Raw genomic sequence first — 17,822 nt, 5'->3', positions numbered from 1 at the left:
GTATTTTCCAGTGCACCTGTTTTGTGCCCTGGAGTGTGTTTGACGCATTTCTGCGTAAACCTGTATTTTGTGGATTAAAGCCTGTTATTCTGTGATTTACCCTCCTGCGCCTGACTCCTTCAACACCACCTCATCACAATTCAGGACAAAAAGTTAATTGCTTTGCCACATTATTTGCAGTATTACTTTAGTGCCTTGTTGCAAACAGGATGTATGTTTTGGAATATTTTTTATTCTGTACAGGCTTCCTTCTTTTCACTCTGTTAATTAGGTTAGTATTGTGGAGTAACTATAATTTGTTGATCCATCCTCAGTTTTCTCCTATCACAGCCATTAAACTCTGTAAATGTTTTAAAATGACCATTAACCTCATTGTGAAATCCCTGAGTGGTTTCATTCCTCTCCAGCAAATGAGTTAGGAAGGACGCATGTATCTTTTTAGTGACTGTGTGTATTGATACACCATCCAAAATGTAATTAATAACTTCACCATGCTCAAAGGGATATTCAACGTCTGCTTTTTTTACCAATAGGTGCCCTTCTTTGCGAGCCATTGGAAAACCTCCATGGTCTTTGTGATTGAATCTGTGTTTGAAATTCACTGCTCAACTGAGGGACCTTACAGTTAATTGTATGTGTGGGGTACAGAGATGAGGTAGTAATTTACAAATAATGTTAAACACTATTATTGTGACTTGTTAAACAAATTTTTACTCCTGAACTTATTTAGGCTTGCCATACCAAAGGGGTTGAATATTTATTGACTCAAGACCTTTCAGCTTTTACTTTGTAATTAATTTGTAAAAATGTCAAAAAACAAAATCCCACTTTGACATTATGGGGTATTATGTGTAGGCAAGTGACAAAAAAATAGCTATTTAATTAATTTTCAATTCAGGCTGTAACACAACAAAATGTGGAAAAACTCAACAGTACAGTGTTACATGATTGTAGAATCCATGCTCACCCCACACCGTTATTACTTTCCTCTTCCACTGACAAACACCCATGGGAGCGAGCTGAGAGCGCACATTTCATTACCTGTTGTTAGCAGATTGTGTGCGTGGGTGTGTTGTATGTGAAACTATGTGGATATGCCTATCTGTCAATATAGCATTCCATAGTTTGTTACGCGTGTATAATGTACACTGAGTATACCAAACATTTGGAACACCTTCCTAATATTGAGTTGCACCTCCTCCCTCAGAACAGCCTCAATTCGTCTGGGCATGGACTCTACAAGGTGTCGAAAGCGTTCCACAGGGATGCTGGCCCATGTTGACTCCAATGCTTCCCACAGTTTGGACCATTTAGAGGGTGGACCATTTGGGTGGTGGACCTGTTGAGCATGAAAAACCCAGCAACGTTGCAGTTCTTGACACAAACTGGTGCGCCTGGCACCTACTACCATACCCCGTTCAAAGGCACTTAAATGTTTTGTCTTGCCCATTCACCCACTGAATGGCACACATACACAATCCATGTCTCAATTGCCTCAAGGCTTAAAAATCCTTCTTTAACATGTCTCCTCCCCTTTATCTACATCGATTGAAGTGGATTTAACAAGTGACATCAATAAGGGATCATAGCTTTCAGCTGGGTTCACCTGGTTAGTCTATGTCATGGAAAGAGTAGGTGTTTTTAATGTTTTGTATACTGAGGTGGGAATAGACGCGAGGAAGAAGAGATTCCATATTGTTTTTCAACTCAATATTCAATGAAATGTTGGTGCAACCAATTGAAGTGAACAGCATGTCAATAGGAGGAATCCAGTGGTGCACTCAAACATTACTGAGTGATATTTTACAGTTGGGAGCAGACCAGGGACTGGTGTGGGAGTAGAAGGGTTCATCTAAAACCAGATGGGCATTAGTAGCAGGCAGCAGTGGGTAGGTAGGAGGAGAAACAGTGGGTGGATACATTGGTTGGGTGATTGGCCTGAAGACTGAGAAACAGAGATCTACTTGAAGCTATAAAGAACATCCCCACTATGAACACTCTCTAGACATACAGCCTGGTATCAGTTTATAAGCATCACATTGTGATGCTTTTGCAACGTCATAATACTGAAGAACAATCAAACATAGTCAGGGCACAGTGCCATGTCAGTCTATCCCACTGCACTGTACATTTTGTACTTTTTGTACTTCTCCTGTGGCGGTGGTGTTGAGAGTCTGCTGAACAAAGACAGTGTGAGAGAAGAGAGAAGGGTGAGTAGAGTGAGTCCCAGAGACAGATGCAGTCAGAGCAACCCACAATGGTGTGGTACCATGCCAGTCATCCCAGTGGAGGGAACAGTGTGGCCGCTCTCTGAATAGAAATGCAGCATATCAACAGCCACATTCTGTACAGTTTCCATTTGACATAAACATGCACGTGCACACCCACACATGTGAATGCATGCATGCACTCACTCTCTTTCATTCTTCATGCACACTGGCACATACTTGCTACACATATACACACATAGGGACTAATGCAACAAATAGCCTTCCAGGCTCCATCACAAGGAGGAAATTGTATTTGAGGCTGATCTGTGATTTAGTCCTTCAACCTACATGGACCTTAATCAGAGTAGTATAAAATATTCATTAAGCTTTCCTGTCTGAGGGGGTTCATATCACACACTCTAATTACTATCATGTCTGCCAGAAGAGAGCCAAACCACACCATAGCCTATTATTGTTGGCTCAGAGCTGAAAGTCAGGCAGAGTTACCATTGGTCTGTGTCAATCTCATTAAAGTTTCCACTGAACACTAGAGAGCCAGTGGAGAGATTCACCCAAGCGTGAGTGAATGTGTAGGAAAGAGAGAGAGAGAGAGAGACAGAGAGTGCACATGTATGGTACACATATAGATTCCTATAGAATACATATAGGGATTATAATTACATTTCTTTAGGCCTACATTATTTCTTACAGTATTCTTACAGTACAAGCCATACAGTAAAGCAGAATACTGAATTATTAGTGCGTGCCGTTAAAGCCTCTGAAAAAGCAAGTGCAGGTCTTGCTTCAGTTGAACTGGAAAGACAAAACCCCAGCGTCAGCTTTGGTAACACTCAAGTAGGCATGGTGCAACGAGGGCAGAGAAAGAGAGGAGACTTCAACAAAGAGAGAGGGACAGAGGAGAAAAGAGAAGATTTGTTTCTCTCTGTGGTGTAATCTGGGTCCTCTTCCTGCTGTCGTTCATGCTAATGGTCTCTGACTGGGAGTGAAGCCACACAGCAGAGTGGAGCAGAGCAGAGAATAGCAGAGCTGGGACTCTGACTGACGCAGGGACTGAGTGACTGGGGCCTCCTCAGTAATGACCCAGCAACCAATGGGCCTGAACAGAACCTGATGCAGCATGAACTTCACACAGCCCCAGACACACAGTCCCAGACAGTGTGCTTAGAGATAGAACACAACACACAGACTCAAACCCATACAATTACACTCGCGTGAATTTGACCACACAAACGTATACAACATAGACTGGGCATAGAATTAGACAGAAGCTAAAAAGATCTCTGTTCTGCTCGCTAACTGAAACAACACCCAACCTGCAAATGGTTGGGCAGCTGAGCGGAAATGGAAGAAAACTAGACTCCCTGCGGACCTGGCATCTTTTCACTCTCTCCTCTCTACATTTTCTTCATCTGTTTCTGCTGCTAAGGCCACTTTCTACCACTCTAAATTCCAAGCATCTGCCTCTAACCCTAGGAAGCTCTTTGCCACATTCTCCTCCCTGCTGAAGTCCTACCTGAAAAACCCAGCAGTGTTGCCGTTCTTGACACACTCAAACCGGTGTGCCTGGCACCTACTACCATACCCTGTTCAAAGGCACTTATATATTTTGTCTTGCCCATTCACCTGAATGGCACACATACACAATCCATGTCTCAATTGTCTCAAGACTTAAAAATCCTTCTTTAAACTGTCTCCTCCCCTTCATCTACACTGTTTGAAGTGGATTTAACAGGTGACATCAATAAGGGATCATAGCGTTCATCTGGATTCACCTGGTCAGTCTATGTCATGGAAAGAGCAGGTGTTCTTAATGGTTTGTACACTCAGTGTACAATCCTATGACTCATTACAGAGTTTGGGTGAATGTCACTTTATGTTACAGTACAAGAGCCAATTCAATTCAATCCACTGGCACAAATATAACAATGACACAAAATGTGCGCCATGTTGCACTGTCATACAGTAGCAACACGTTGTCTGTGTGTGGTGGAGTAGAGTTGACTGTGTAAAGCAGATGATAGTCTAACTCTCCTGAAGCACTGGTGACTTGTTTTGGTCTCTGAAGAGAGCGATTCCATTACCAAGCCTGGCAAACCTACCACTCTGACTGTCCTGCATCATCATTCATAACCTAGAGGCAGAGGGAAGGAAGAAGATAAAACAGGCTTTAAAGTTGAATGTGGGAGAACACAGAGTCCTGAGGAGGAGGACAGGACCATGGGAGGGAAGAACAGCTCCTGTTTAGGAAGCTTCCTGTGTGATACTATCCTGCTGACAGAGGGCTGGGAGAGGAGATCCATTAGACCTAGACCTCTAAGAGACTAGACGTCGTAAGACTGATGGAACTATGGGAAACATCACTGCAGCAGGCTGGACAATACTGTGTCTGTTGAGCAGATTCCCAATGAACTGACACGAGGACCTAAACAACATCAATGGAGTTTCTCTTTTACCCTGAGATGTGAAGATATTACGTCCTGAGTTAGATGTGTCTTGTTTTTGAGGGAAACACATCTGGCTGTCTTTCATTTCACGATTCACCTCCACCTTGACCTGAAGGTAATACTAAGCTTCTTTAACGGCACAATAGACATTCAATTGTAAACTCTGCTTACCCACTCCATGCACGTTGAGTTCATGATGGCTCTGATGTTCAGATGACCCTCTATCAAGATATTACACAGTCTTACACATACACACAATGCTCATGAAAAGAGACAAACAAAGCAAGGTCTATAATGTACACTTAACATTTATAGAGCTAAATACAAAAACACTGTGGTTTACAGATCAATTATCAAAAACAACAACATAAATAATTTGCAAATCATGATCGTTACAAATACCTTGGTCCCCATAGTAGCAGATGAGTAAGTGGGAGTGATAGCCGATGTCTTATTGCTTTCAGAATGAACAGAACAGAAAGGCCTGCACACTGAATATGCTGCCAATTATGACATTTATTGACAATGTTTCAATCCACAAAGATCTTAACCTGACGAAGACCCTTTTGGATCAAAACAGTGCAGTGCGCAGGCCTTTCTGTTCTTTTCTAGTATATACTTCATCAGCCCAGCATCTACGTTTTTTAAGGATGTGTGTATTGACCACAAACTTTTCTTTCAGAATGAACAACCCACTATGTCGAGAGGTTAATACTGTAGGTCTAATGGATCCCCTACATAAGCACCTTGTCTCTTAGTGGTTATGGTGAGGGGACAAGGGGACATAGAGGTGGAGGGCCCTTTTTGTCCCATTATATCCAATCCCAGTCTCTCCCAAGAATACTACCTGTCCCCCATACTGGGAGGGTTTAGCTGTCTGAGGCTGAGCCCAAAATACGGATGAACTAACGATGATCCCAGGTGCCAGGCTCCAAGCACACACCCATAGCACAGTGACCTGAGGGCTAAACACCCTTACTCTACTGAACTGTACGTACAGCTACTGATACAATTCCAACGCATTACATAACATTACCGGAACACTGCTGGAACATCACAGCTACGTCGACACCGCTTTCTCAAGTGTTTTTATACATCAGGAAGGATACTGTACAATATTCGCTGGGTGAAGTAACTCAGGATGCAAAGAGAAAGAGAAGAAAGGGTGAAAGAGGAGGCATGAGCTTTAGACCGAGGATGGGTGGCAGTGTGACTGAGAGAGTGTTTCATCACTAAGGGTGTTGTAGATATGGGAGTGATAGTGGTGATGATTGAGGTGTTGAGGACTAGAGGGCTGTAGGCTCTGGCTGTGGTGGCTTGTAACTGTAGTGCACTGTGGGTTGTACTGTAGTGTGGTAGTGTAGGGTGCTGTCAGTTGCAGTGTAGTGAGGGCTCTCTCTTGACCCCTGCTGGTTGCTCTGTAGTTCACAGGTACAGGTAGCGACAGGTGTCCATGACAACCTTGCCCATGGCAACCATGTGCCAGTGTTTGTCTCTAACAGGATGAGGCAGGTCAATAGAGATGAGTGGGTGTCAAGATCACATCTGTCCAACTATCAGTCTGTCTGTCTATGGGACTCACACGGGTGTGAAATGAAGAGCCCTAAGTCAGTCTGTCTGTCCATCTGTCTATCCATCAGATGGATGTCTGTGTGTCCTTCCTTTGTTCATGGGATCTGGATCTGTAGCTCCTCCTCCTCTTCGTCTGGGTCGCTGGGCAGTCCATCTGGGTTCTCCGGGCTGAACCGAGCTGACCTCATCTTCCCAAACAGGCCCGGGTTCTTCTGCCGCCTCAGTCTAGAACAGAGGAGAGGATGAGTGAGTGGACTTGAGTGAGAAGGCTACTTCAGGTTTTGATCTAAATTTTTCACAACTGGCACTTAAAGGCCCAGTGCTGTCAAAATTCTGTTTTTCCAGTAAAAGTCTGATTATTCCCTCAACAACTAAGGTAAAGCTCTTGCAGAAAATCGCTGTGATCTTAACAGTGACTGAGTAAACAAAGGCATATTTCAGGACTCTGCATTGGCTAAACAAACAATGCATAATTCACCATTGCCTAAAAGCCCAGCGCAACGGAGCTGCTTCCGTTGCCAGGTAACACTCAGTTAGCCAACAACGACCAGTTACTGAGCCACAGCTGCTATACTGGTGATCATACTACCTGGACAACAGTGAAATACTAACATTATCTCTACACAGGGAGAGGGGGGGGAGAGGAAGTGAGAGGGAGAGAGGGAGAGGGGGGGAGTGAGAGAGAGAGAGAGAGAGAGAGAGAGAGAGAGAGAGAGAGAGAGAGAGAGAGAGAGAGAGGGGGGAGGTCTGCTCTCTACAACCCAGGTAAATTTTTTGAAATTCAGCAGAAGGTTCCCATCAGGCCTAGCAGTTATGAATCCCTCTGAGGCTCAGAGAAAAGCTTAAATTATTTATCAGCGAGCCATTTGCCAAATTGATCTTGGGCCCAAAATCATACCTGCGTGTTTGCAGTAGCCTCGGTCTGCGCCATAATGACAAAGACAAACAGGCACAAGAGAAAAGCAGACACAGTTAATTCCTTAAACCAACACACTCTATCTTTCCTGTCTGTTTCGCTCTCTCTTTACCTCTCCTTCTCTCTCTTTACCTTCTCCAGCTCCCTCCTTCTCTCTCTTTACCTTCTCCAGCTCCCTCCTTCTCTCTCTTTACCTTCTCCAGCTCCCTCCTTCTCTCTCTTTACCTTCTCCAGCTCCCTCCTTCTCAGCTCAACCAGCAAAGGAAACACCCCCTCACCTCACCTCAGCCCTGACAAACAACATCCTTATTAAAACTACACAACCACTCATGTTATTATGATGTGAGAGTTGAACTATTTCTAGACATTTCCGGGATAGATTGGCAGGCCTGTTCACAGTGGACCTGCACTAGTGAGCGCTGCTGTGTGTGTTGTGATGACGCATGGCTAGAATGGCTCCAGGGTGAACTGAGCCTCAGTTTAGAAAGAGAAAGAACACAGCCTCCCACACAGCCAGGGATCACTCTCTGTCAAATTAGATTATTCATCCAGGTAGAGAGAGTCAGCCTCTACGGTATGTCTACTACAGGGAAAACTAAATCCTGGCAAGTGCAGAATCTACTATGTTAAGTATTTCCAAGAAGCAGTATCTGTGTTACTGCTCTCTGTTCTCATACTCTGTGGTGTAATGCTAGCCTGGTTCCAGATCTGTTTGTGCTGTACTGTCAATGTCTATGGTCATTGACCATATACAGGAGTTAGCATGACAACACCAACAGATGTGGAATCAGGCTAGTATGATGGTGCCAGAGGCCTGGATTGACCCTCTCTGTTCCCCAGGCCACGTCAGTCTACTGGGGGACTCACTGACAGGAAAAGAGATCATTTTAATGGCGCTAAATTACACATAATATAGTGTTTTGACCACAGTCACCCACTAAAGGACTAAAAGCTTTTCCATTGCCCAAACACTTAGCAAGGCCATGTTAAGGTGAGAGACAGTACATCTGGAGGAGAAGAGGGGGGAGGGGGGGAGAGAGAGCGAGAGAGAGAGAGAGAGAGAGAGAGAGAGAGAGAGAGAGAGAGAGAGAGAGAGAGAGAGAGAGAGAGAGAGAGAGAGAGAGAGAGAGAGAGAGGGGGGGGGGGGGGGGGGGTGGGGGGGGGGATGGGGGGGATAGAGAAATTATACCCACTGGGCAAAAGCTGGTTGTATCAACATTGTTTCCATGTCATTTCAACAAAATAATGTAATGGGATTTGTAACACAACTTTGAACCTAAATCCAATGACATGAAATGTTTTGTTGGTTTCATGTTGAATTCACGTTAGTTGACAACTCAACTGAAATGAAATCAAAACTAGACGATTAAATTACGTCTGTGCCCAGTGGGTAGTCTGTATTTTCATGCTGTTACTATAATTAATGTATCAAACTCAGGCCCAATTGCTTTCCACAACATTGTCGACAACAAACCCTCTGCAACTAATGCATGAATGCAAAACAATCTAATCTATAAAGCCAACAGCCTTGCTAAACTGCTAATGTGTTATTTCTGTCTGTTCACAGCTGGTACAATATCAAATAGCAATGTGACACACTCCGTGGGAATATACAGTATGAAGGCTATATGTTAGAGTGAAAGGAGCGAGAAATCGAGGTTAGAAAGATCTCAAATGTCAATAAAATGCTTTCATCTTAAATCTATAGATGAAACCAATGTTTTTTTCTCCCTCGCTTTCCCTCTCTTTTCTATTGCTCCTCTCCTACTCCATCTCTTCTGTTATATAATCTACCTCTCAGATCATGTTAAACCCACTAACGCGGCTCCTCAGAAAACACACAAGCTGGGAGGAGGAGAGCTTGAAATGGCAGCACACACAATGTGCTGTAAACCTCCACAGCTCTAAATTGGGGCTGTGCGTGTTAAGCCTCTCACTGTTCAGCCAGAGAGTTGTGCTAATAACATTGGTGCTCTACAACCTGCATCACATTTGAAGTCTGAATTGGCCCCCTGATTGCGCTAAACAGACAAGCCTGCTACAGTGAAGGGAAATCAATAGAAAAGAACATGCTTTATTTGATCCACTTTCAAATTGCCTTCAGAGAGCCTAGTATTTAGAGATCTGAATGTCCTGCCGGTCCATGAAAGATAACACAACACACAGAAAGAAAAACACCCCTTCTTACCACATGCACATGCATTCCCATCACATGCACACATTTTCCTGAAAAGTTTTTGTGGACCATTAAGCTGCCAGTCTTCAGACCAGAGGGGTATACTAATACAAAGTAGGATCAATGAATTAGCCAGCAAGTTAGCTGGCTAACACATTGATTCTGCTTTGTAGAATAGGCCTACCCCTCAGCCATAGAAGTGGCTAGTTGTTTACGTCCAGTGTGACAGATTGGAGCGGCACTGTATCACAAAGCCTAAAGGCCAGATCCTGGTGTAAAGATGCCTCACATGACATCACCACACCTCCGGATCAGGACCTTTCTGTTTTAACAACGTTCTGACAGCGCCATGGCAACAGCGTTACAATAACGTCCCCCATTGCTAGAGACCTTTCTCATGGTGGCTAGCTGTTGTCTGTCTGTCTGTATGTCTCTCTGTTGTGTTCATCTCTTATCTCCCTCTCCATTTCTCCCAGGCCATTATAGCCACACGCTTCAGTGCCCCGCCATCTGCATCTCACCCCTGACCCTAGGCCTGTTAACAAACCCGGGGGTTAAAGGTCATGTGTGTATGGGCTATGTGGAGTATGTTTGTATGTGTGCGTGTGTGTGTGGCATTGAGCGTGTGTGCACAGGATTAGACGATCCACAGAGAATTGATTGATAAATCGATGTGAAGGATGGACTTTTAACAAGCTACACTCACACACACACACACACACAATACTGGCAGTCCGAGAATGCAACAGAGGTTTTCCCAGATCACCTGGCCTGGTCTGATGTATTGATTTAGACATTAGCTGGAGCTGGAAGACCACTATTACTATTTATATCTCAGACAGACAAGCTGGGACGTGGTGGGAACTATTCCCCTGGTTAAAGGGATAGTGCGACATTTTGGCAATTATGTTTTTCTACTTCCCCAGAGTCAGATGAACTCATGGATACCATTTTATGTCTCTGCATGCAGTTTGAAGGAAGGTGTAGGTTGTTTCTGGAGCCATTGCTAACTAGCGTTTGCGCAATCACTGGAAGTCTATAGGAACAGCTAGCATGCTAGTTCATCTGACTCTTGGTGAGTGGAAAAAAGGGCTTTATTGCCAAAATGTCACACTATCCCTTTAAAGAACCATGGGGAGAGGGAGTGTGAGAGGGATCAAAGAAAGCATTACATATGTCTGGAAAAGACGGGAGAGAACGAAATGACAGAAAGCGAGAGAGGAGTGACAGGATAGTAAAATAGCCTTGGGAGAGGTAGTGGACAACAACTAAATCTCAAAATCCTTTATCCATTAATATTGCATTTTTTGGAACCATTAATATACCCACTCCTATCCAGCTACATCCTGTGCATTAGGGTTAATGTGGTTTGAGCAAGTTCATCCACATCCAGTACAGTGTTATAATAGGAGCCTGATGGGGCCTTACTCCCTCACTGTTCCAAGTCTGTCAGGGCTCCATGAGGCCGTGTGTGTGTGTGTTCCTAAAGGCGTTTCCATGCCAACACGCCTGTCACTCATCTGCTAAGCTACAGGGGGCCAGCACCGCTGTGCAGCACGCAGGCTCTGTGTTACTACGGTAAACTGTGGCTGGGCGGCCCGCGATTGGCTGTCGGTGGGAATGAGCTGGGACACGGGTGGAATGATAAGGCAGAGAGTGAGAGAGAGAGAGAGAGAGAGAGAGAGCTGTGGGAGAGGAGGTCTAGTAGACAGACTGGCCTAGTATGAGCAGGGCTGCCTGCCTGACAAACTAAGACACAAGCCTCACAGTGGGCTAATCTCCTCCAGCTAAGATACCTGGGAGAACTAGAGTTTATAACACGAGCATGGCAGCCATATAGTACACTGTCTGATTAAACATCATACCCTTCTCAGTGGTCTTTGGTAGTGTATGACAATGTGTGAATGTGTGCTTTTCCTGCATGTAGATAAATGTAGGTAGAGTGTGTGTGAGAGCATATATGAGAGGAGTGTATTTGTGCGTGTGTGTGTATGTGTGAGAGAGCATATGATAAGTGTGTGTGTGCGTGAGTGAGTGCGCGCGTGTGTCAGAATCAGTCGTACCGGGACTGCAGATGTTCCAGTTGGACCTGGAGGTTCTCTGACTGTTCCACCTGCTCATCCAGAGACCGCTGTAGCTTCCTGGTCTGGTTATGGGCCTCATCCAGCTGGGAGGGAGGGAGTGAGGGGGAGTGGTAGAGATGGAGGGAGGGAGGGAGGGAGGGATAGAGGGAGATAGAGGGTGGGAAGGAAGGAGGGAGGGAGGGAGGGAGGTCACGGGTGGGAGGGAGGGAGGGAGGGAGGGAGGGAGGGAGGAGAACGTGAGAGAGAGAAGTCGATCATTGCAAATCAGTCACACCAGACTTCAAAACCCAGAATCAGTATTCAATCAAAATCCTAAATATTCAACATTGACAAGCATTTACTGACAGTGTGTACAGTATGTGCACAGTATCTGCTGTATCTACAGTGCCCCCCATAATTGTTGGGACAGTGAAGCATTTTTTCTTCTTTTGGCTCTATACTCCAAAAGCTTGAAATCTGAAATCAAACAATGACAATGAAGTTAAAGTGCAGACTGTCAGCTTTAATATGAGGGTATTTCCATCCATATCGGGTGAATGGCTTAGAAATTACAGCACATTTTGTACATAGTGCCCCCATTTTAGGGGAGCAAAAGTATTGGAACAAATTCACTTATATGTGTATTAAAGTAGCAAAAAAGTTAAGTATTTTGTTACATATTCATAGCACACAATGGCTACATCAAGCTTGTGACACTACACATGTTTGTTTTGGTTGTTTTAGATTATTTTGTGCCCAATAGAAATGAATGGTAAATAATGTATTGTGTCATTTTGGAGTCACTTTGAAAATATAATGTTTCTAAATACTTCTACATTAGGATGCTACCATGATTACAGATAATCCTGAATGAATCTCGAATGAATAATGACAAGTGAGAAAGTTACAAACGCACAAATCTCACACCCCCAAGACAGCATTGTTTTGGGACAGTGTGATATTTGTGCGTCTGTAACTTTCTCACTCATCATTTTTCACGATTCATTCAGGATTATCCATCATCATGGTAGCATCCACATTCATGTAGAAGTGTATTCATTGCGTGCTATACATATGGGACTAAATACTAAATACGTTTTACTACTTTAATACACATAAGTGAATTGGTCCCAATACTTTTGCTCCCCTAAAATGGGGGGACTATGTACAAAAGGTGCTGTAATTTCTAAACGGACATGGATGAATAACCCCTAAAATTAAAGCTGACAGTCTGAACTTTAACCTCAAAGTGATTGTTTGATTTAAACTCCAACATTTTGAAGTATAGAGCCAAAAGAAGAAAGAAATGCTTCACTCTCCCAATAGTTACAGAAGGAACTGTATGTGTATCCCTGTATAAATGAATGTGTATATGTTGGTGCTCACCTCGTCCTCCGCCTGACCCAGTTCTTTCTTCAGCTCCTCCACCCTCAGCCTCAGCTTCTTCACCTCTGTCTCGTGCTGCTCCACCCGCCGGTTGGCGTGGGCCAGCTCGGCCATCTTGTCCTGGTACTGCTTCTTCACCTTGGCGTGGATGTGGCGCATGTCTGCCAACTCCTGAGGAGCAGAAGGGGAAGGGTCAGGGTCAGACAGCTAGTCTGGATTTAAATCGGACCTCGGGCCAGTTAAGTACCGTCGCTTATATGTGAATTTCAAGTTTCAAGCATGACGGATGGGTGTTGGATGAGCGTCGGATGCCGTTGGGTGAAATTAGAGTATATTCCCTAGTAGCAGATCTTCCAGGAGATTCCTTGTGAGTTGAGTGAGTTTCTCTGGTCTTTGTTCTGCTAGACATCACTGCTACTGTTCGTTAGAGCATTGAAGATCTGATCAATAATGGAAGTGCTTCTTCAGGAGCGCTTTTAACACATTCACACAATAGAGAAGTACAGATTCCCATTGAAAGTAAACATACTGTGCCAGGAAAAGCTTGTGCCGAGCTGAACGCTTACGAACCATTACCAATACAGCAAGAATAAAGAACACCAATAAAACATAAAGAAAACCTTGAAACACTTGAACTGGACTGACCACCTGCACTGACTCGTCACACCTTAGCACAGATGCACTCACTCATGCACACATCCACACAGATCTACACGCACACACACACACACACACACACACACACACACATACACACAATCACATATACATTCATGCTACACACACATATCAACTGCTGCTACCAGACTCTTATTATGATTGCTAAATACTGGACAGTTTAAACACTTGTCGCCCAATCCCCCCTTCCCCAAAACAGGTGTAAATATTGGACAATAAATTGTAACTTCCTGTTTTATATTTAACGGTATGCTAAAATGTTTATTCTGTTCTACTAAGCCATTTACTTTATGTTCATATTCTTATCTTTTATTATTTATTATTGTTGTTGCATTGTCGAAAAGGAACCTGCAAGTAATAAAGTGTATACCACGTGTATCCCGCACATTAGACTAGTACAACTTGAAACTTGAAAAAGAGAAGACAACCACAAAGAAAACCATGTTCACAGATCTCAGATGAGTTGAGCATGTCTCTAATTTCTCTGCTGTGCATTGAACAGTCAGAGTGCAATCTTGACTTAATCATCACTGTCATCATTAACATCAGTTGAGTTCTCCTGAGGATTCTCCTGTATGATCAGGGCAGAACAGCATGTACTACTAATTTATAAGGCCAGAGAAATCAAACAGGAGTGAGGGAGAAGGACAAGAAATGGAGGGAGAGAGGGAAGGATGAAGGGAGGGAGGGAAGGAGAAAGGAAGGAACAGAGGGGAGAGAGTGAGGGAGGGAGTGAAGGACGGAAGGAAGGAAGGACGGAAGGAAGGAAGGAAGGAAGGAAGGAAGGGAGGAAGGAAGGAAGGAAGGTAGGAAGGAAGGAAGGAAGGAAGGAAGGAAGGAAGGGAGGAAGGGAGGGAGGGAGGGAGGGAGGGAGGGAGGGAGGGAGGGAGGGAGGGAGGGAGGGAGGGAGGGAGGGAGGGAGGGAGGGAGGATGGAAGGGAGGGAGGGAGGGAGGGAGGGAGGGAGGGAGGGAGGGGTAAGGGGGGCGTTGGTATTCCCTAGGCGTTGGTATTCCCTAGCTGCATAGCGAAGCACTCGAGCAGCCCTGGCTAGATGAGCTGTCCTATTGAAACAGAATGGTATCGATTCAGTGCTCCAGCCCTCCACTTAACAGGAAGGGAAAAAACACTCCTTCAAAAAAACACAACAACAAAGGGAGGAAGTTGAAGTTTGCAGTTGAGGTTATAACCTGTGTAACCAATGCCTCAGTCCGCCACTGGCAGTGTGATATGCCTACTACCGTATGCCCAATCGATGTAGGGTCAAGTCAGAAAATAGCTTTCTCAAACGTATTCTTTCCTAAGAATCATTGACACCTTTAAATAAAAATGTCAATCTACCACCGACACATTCATAAACACTGTCATCACTATCACCGACACGTTCATAGACACAAGTCATCACTATCATATTCAAAACCTCTCTAATAGGGCTGTCCCAGACAAAAAATTATCTTGGTCGACCGAGAGTTGTCGGTTCTTTCGACCAATCGATTGGTCAAAATGTCAAAACGTGTATTTTTTCATATATATACACATCCTATGTGTTTTAATCAAATCAACTATATGCACTGGGTTTGTCTGATGCTTTAAGAGCACTGTTTGATGAAATAATTAAGACACACAGATGCCTAGAGGGAGTCCGACCGCAATTGATTTGATTGTGCCGGGCCTGGCTCAGACTTGCTGTGCTGTGTTAAAAATAAAAAGACAGCGAGTGACTTTGTGACTAGCACCCGCTGTCTCTCTCCTCCCTGCTGCATTATCCACCACAGAACATCAACAGTCTTTATTACACTGTCTGTGTTGCTGAAGCTGCAACATAATTACAGCCATTTCTGACTGAAAAGGTTGTTTTTTTTTAAACATTTTTTTTTAGACTGGCCCCCCGTGGGAATTGAACCCACAACCTGGCACTGCAAACGCCATGCTCTACCAACTGAGCTACACAAAGCTATTCCCTCAACCCTTGCTCTCTTTACGTGACACATGTATGCATCGCATGCGCGTGACCAAAAGAGCCTGAACTATAGCATATCATAATCATATTAATACATTGGTTTTAACAAACTCCGAACACATGTGACAGCAAAATGGATGCAGATGACGTGACAAATAAACTTGAAACGGGGGAATGTTTGGTTTCTCAGGAGGTAAAGGGGAAGTCAGATGTGTGGAATGAATTGGACTAGTTGTGGAAAAATCAGACAGGGTCGTTTTTTTTCCTACTGCTCAACTAAAGAAATATCGGTCGACCAACAGCCTATCGACCAAACAATCGACCAGTCGAATAAATGGGGTCAGCCATGCTCTCTAACCATACTGTCACTGACAAATCATCTTCTTCACTAGCCTATGTAACTAGATAGAACCAGAGAAGTGGAAGAAGGGAGGAATATTCAGGGAGGCCATGGACGCACAACAGGGGAAATACATCCATTGCCACCCCATTGGTCTCAGCGGGCCGATTGAGTTCTTGATTAAAGGTGAATTATTGATGTGTTTCTGTGGCTTTCATGTGTTCTGTCAGGCTGGCTATGGCTCCCACAGTGACTGTCGCCTGACCTGTACACTAGGTCACACACAGAGACACTTTAAATCCACACAGCCAAGTTAGAGTGACAACAGAGAGAGGGTGAAGCGCTGTGTACAGGAGAAGAGAGAGAAAGAGAGAGAGCGAGAGAGAGAGAGAGAGAAGGAGCGAGATTAGAGGGAGCACGTGGTTCATTAATAATTCAATGCGATAATCAAGTGTCCAGACTGTGTGAAAACACATGCATGATGTGTCTCCCACAGCTCCCAGTACTGCCAAGACTAGACTGGATGAGGGGACACACACAAACACACTCACTCCTGTAAAAATCCCTTGAATCCCCAGACCACCTGGAGAGACATGTTCCTTGATGCTTGACTCTTTGTTTTATAGGTCACATCAATGGAGGACACGGTCTAGTTCTACAGCCCCGTCTGGAAGTCCCAGTATAGTAATACAGTTAACCCTGGAGCATGACTACCATTGCATGACTCGAGGATGACTCGCTATTTTCCATTGTATCTTTATTTACTTTTTTCTTACTGATTTTCATTTCTAATACAACCCCATCCTTGATTTTTTTTTTTACTGATTGTCGCTGCGTTGACAATCTTGATACTTTTTTTGGGATTTTAATATTGTTCATGAATCATTCCATTTCCAAAGTACATTTTAGCAATACTGTATGTATATTCTTATCTCATGCCAATAAAGCAACTTGAAATGTAAATTGATTACTATTGTACAGCATGTAGAACAGCACTATCTGGCCCGGAGACTGTGTGTGTGTTGTGATAGTGGAGGAGGCACTGTAAACAGGCAGATGATTTACAATACAATATCAAGGTTTTGAAAAACCTCAAAATGAACAATGTAACCACAAACTCTGATCCACAAAATTGCATTTTGTGTACTGTAGCCTAAATAATAATAACATTGTATCTTTGATCAAACTAAAAGGATCAGGCCTGTTTGTAGTAGTGGTGGTACAGTGACAATATTAGCAGTAGGTGGTGTACTTTGAGCAGGAAATCCCCAGTCATATATGACCTCATTAAGCGGATGATTGTTTGGTTGATTGATATGAGATGTGATAGGGGTTAAGTGGAGGGGTCGTAAGGTCTGGATTGATACTAAATACATAGAGATACAGACAGGGAGAATGCCCTCATTAAGTGCCTAGTTCAGACAAAGGAAGAGAGGGAGACACGGGGGAAATGAGAGGGGGGATGGATGGAGAGATGGAAAAAGAGGGAGAGGGGTAAGGGAGGGGTTGTGAGCATGAATAAACATGACAGAGGTGAAGATTAAGAACAAAGGGAATTTTCAGAAAGAAAAAGCGACATAAAAAAGAGAAAAGTGGGGAAGACAAGACGACAGTGCGATATCCAAGAGAAGAAAAAGAGAGTGCACTCAGAAACGCATGACATCACTGAATCACATTATCTGACAAAGAACCACTTCAGAGTTTGGAACTTGGAAGTCAGTGAGATGCAGCAGAATCAGACAGCATTCTCTACTTTTGGATTGAAAGTTTCATTCAGCTTTAATGTGGGTCTGAGTGTCCTCTGTGAAGGAGTGCTTCAATAAAGAGAGAAGAGAGTCACCGGCTAAGAGCTGAGTCTACATAAAACATGAGGCAGACTGACGAATGATCTATGATGATGAAGGTACTCACTGAAGGTGAGGTGAGAGATGGAGATTTCGCACTCGAACCGATTCACAGACACACTGCTGGGAGTGTGTGACACGCCCATGCACACACACACTGGAAGGATTCTGTCCAAGAAGCACATAAAATGTAACACACAGATGACGAGCCAT

At 44.0% G+C, this 17,822-nt stretch overlaps 1 protein-coding gene across 1 annotated transcript in view; it reads right to left on the bottom strand.

The window, feature by feature from the left end:
• Positions 1 to 5,275: 5,275 nt before the first annotated feature.
• LOC311111266 (coiled-coil domain-containing protein 102A-like) overlaps positions 5,276 to 17,822 on the bottom strand; it is a 71,921-nt gene continuing 59,374 nt past the window's right edge. The window contains exons 7-9 of the mRNA XM_084153980.1: positions 12,789 to 12,959; positions 11,403 to 11,506; positions 5,276 to 6,472 (exon numbers count right to left, since the gene is read on the bottom strand). Of these exons, the coding sequence (XP_084010106.1) occupies positions 6,343 to 6,472; positions 11,403 to 11,506; positions 12,789 to 12,959 (405 nt within the window). The 3' untranslated portion in view covers positions 5,276 to 6,342. The remainder of the gene's footprint in view (positions 6,473 to 11,402; positions 11,507 to 12,788; positions 12,960 to 17,822) is intronic.

Source organism: Coregonus lavaretus, assembly GCF_964263955.1.
Source record: "Coregonus lavaretus genome assembly, chromosome: 37".
In the NCBI taxonomy this organism is placed as follows: Eukaryota; Metazoa; Chordata; class Actinopteri; order Salmoniformes; family Salmonidae; genus Coregonus; species Coregonus lavaretus.
This window is presented reverse-complemented; position numbering and strand designations above follow the sequence as displayed.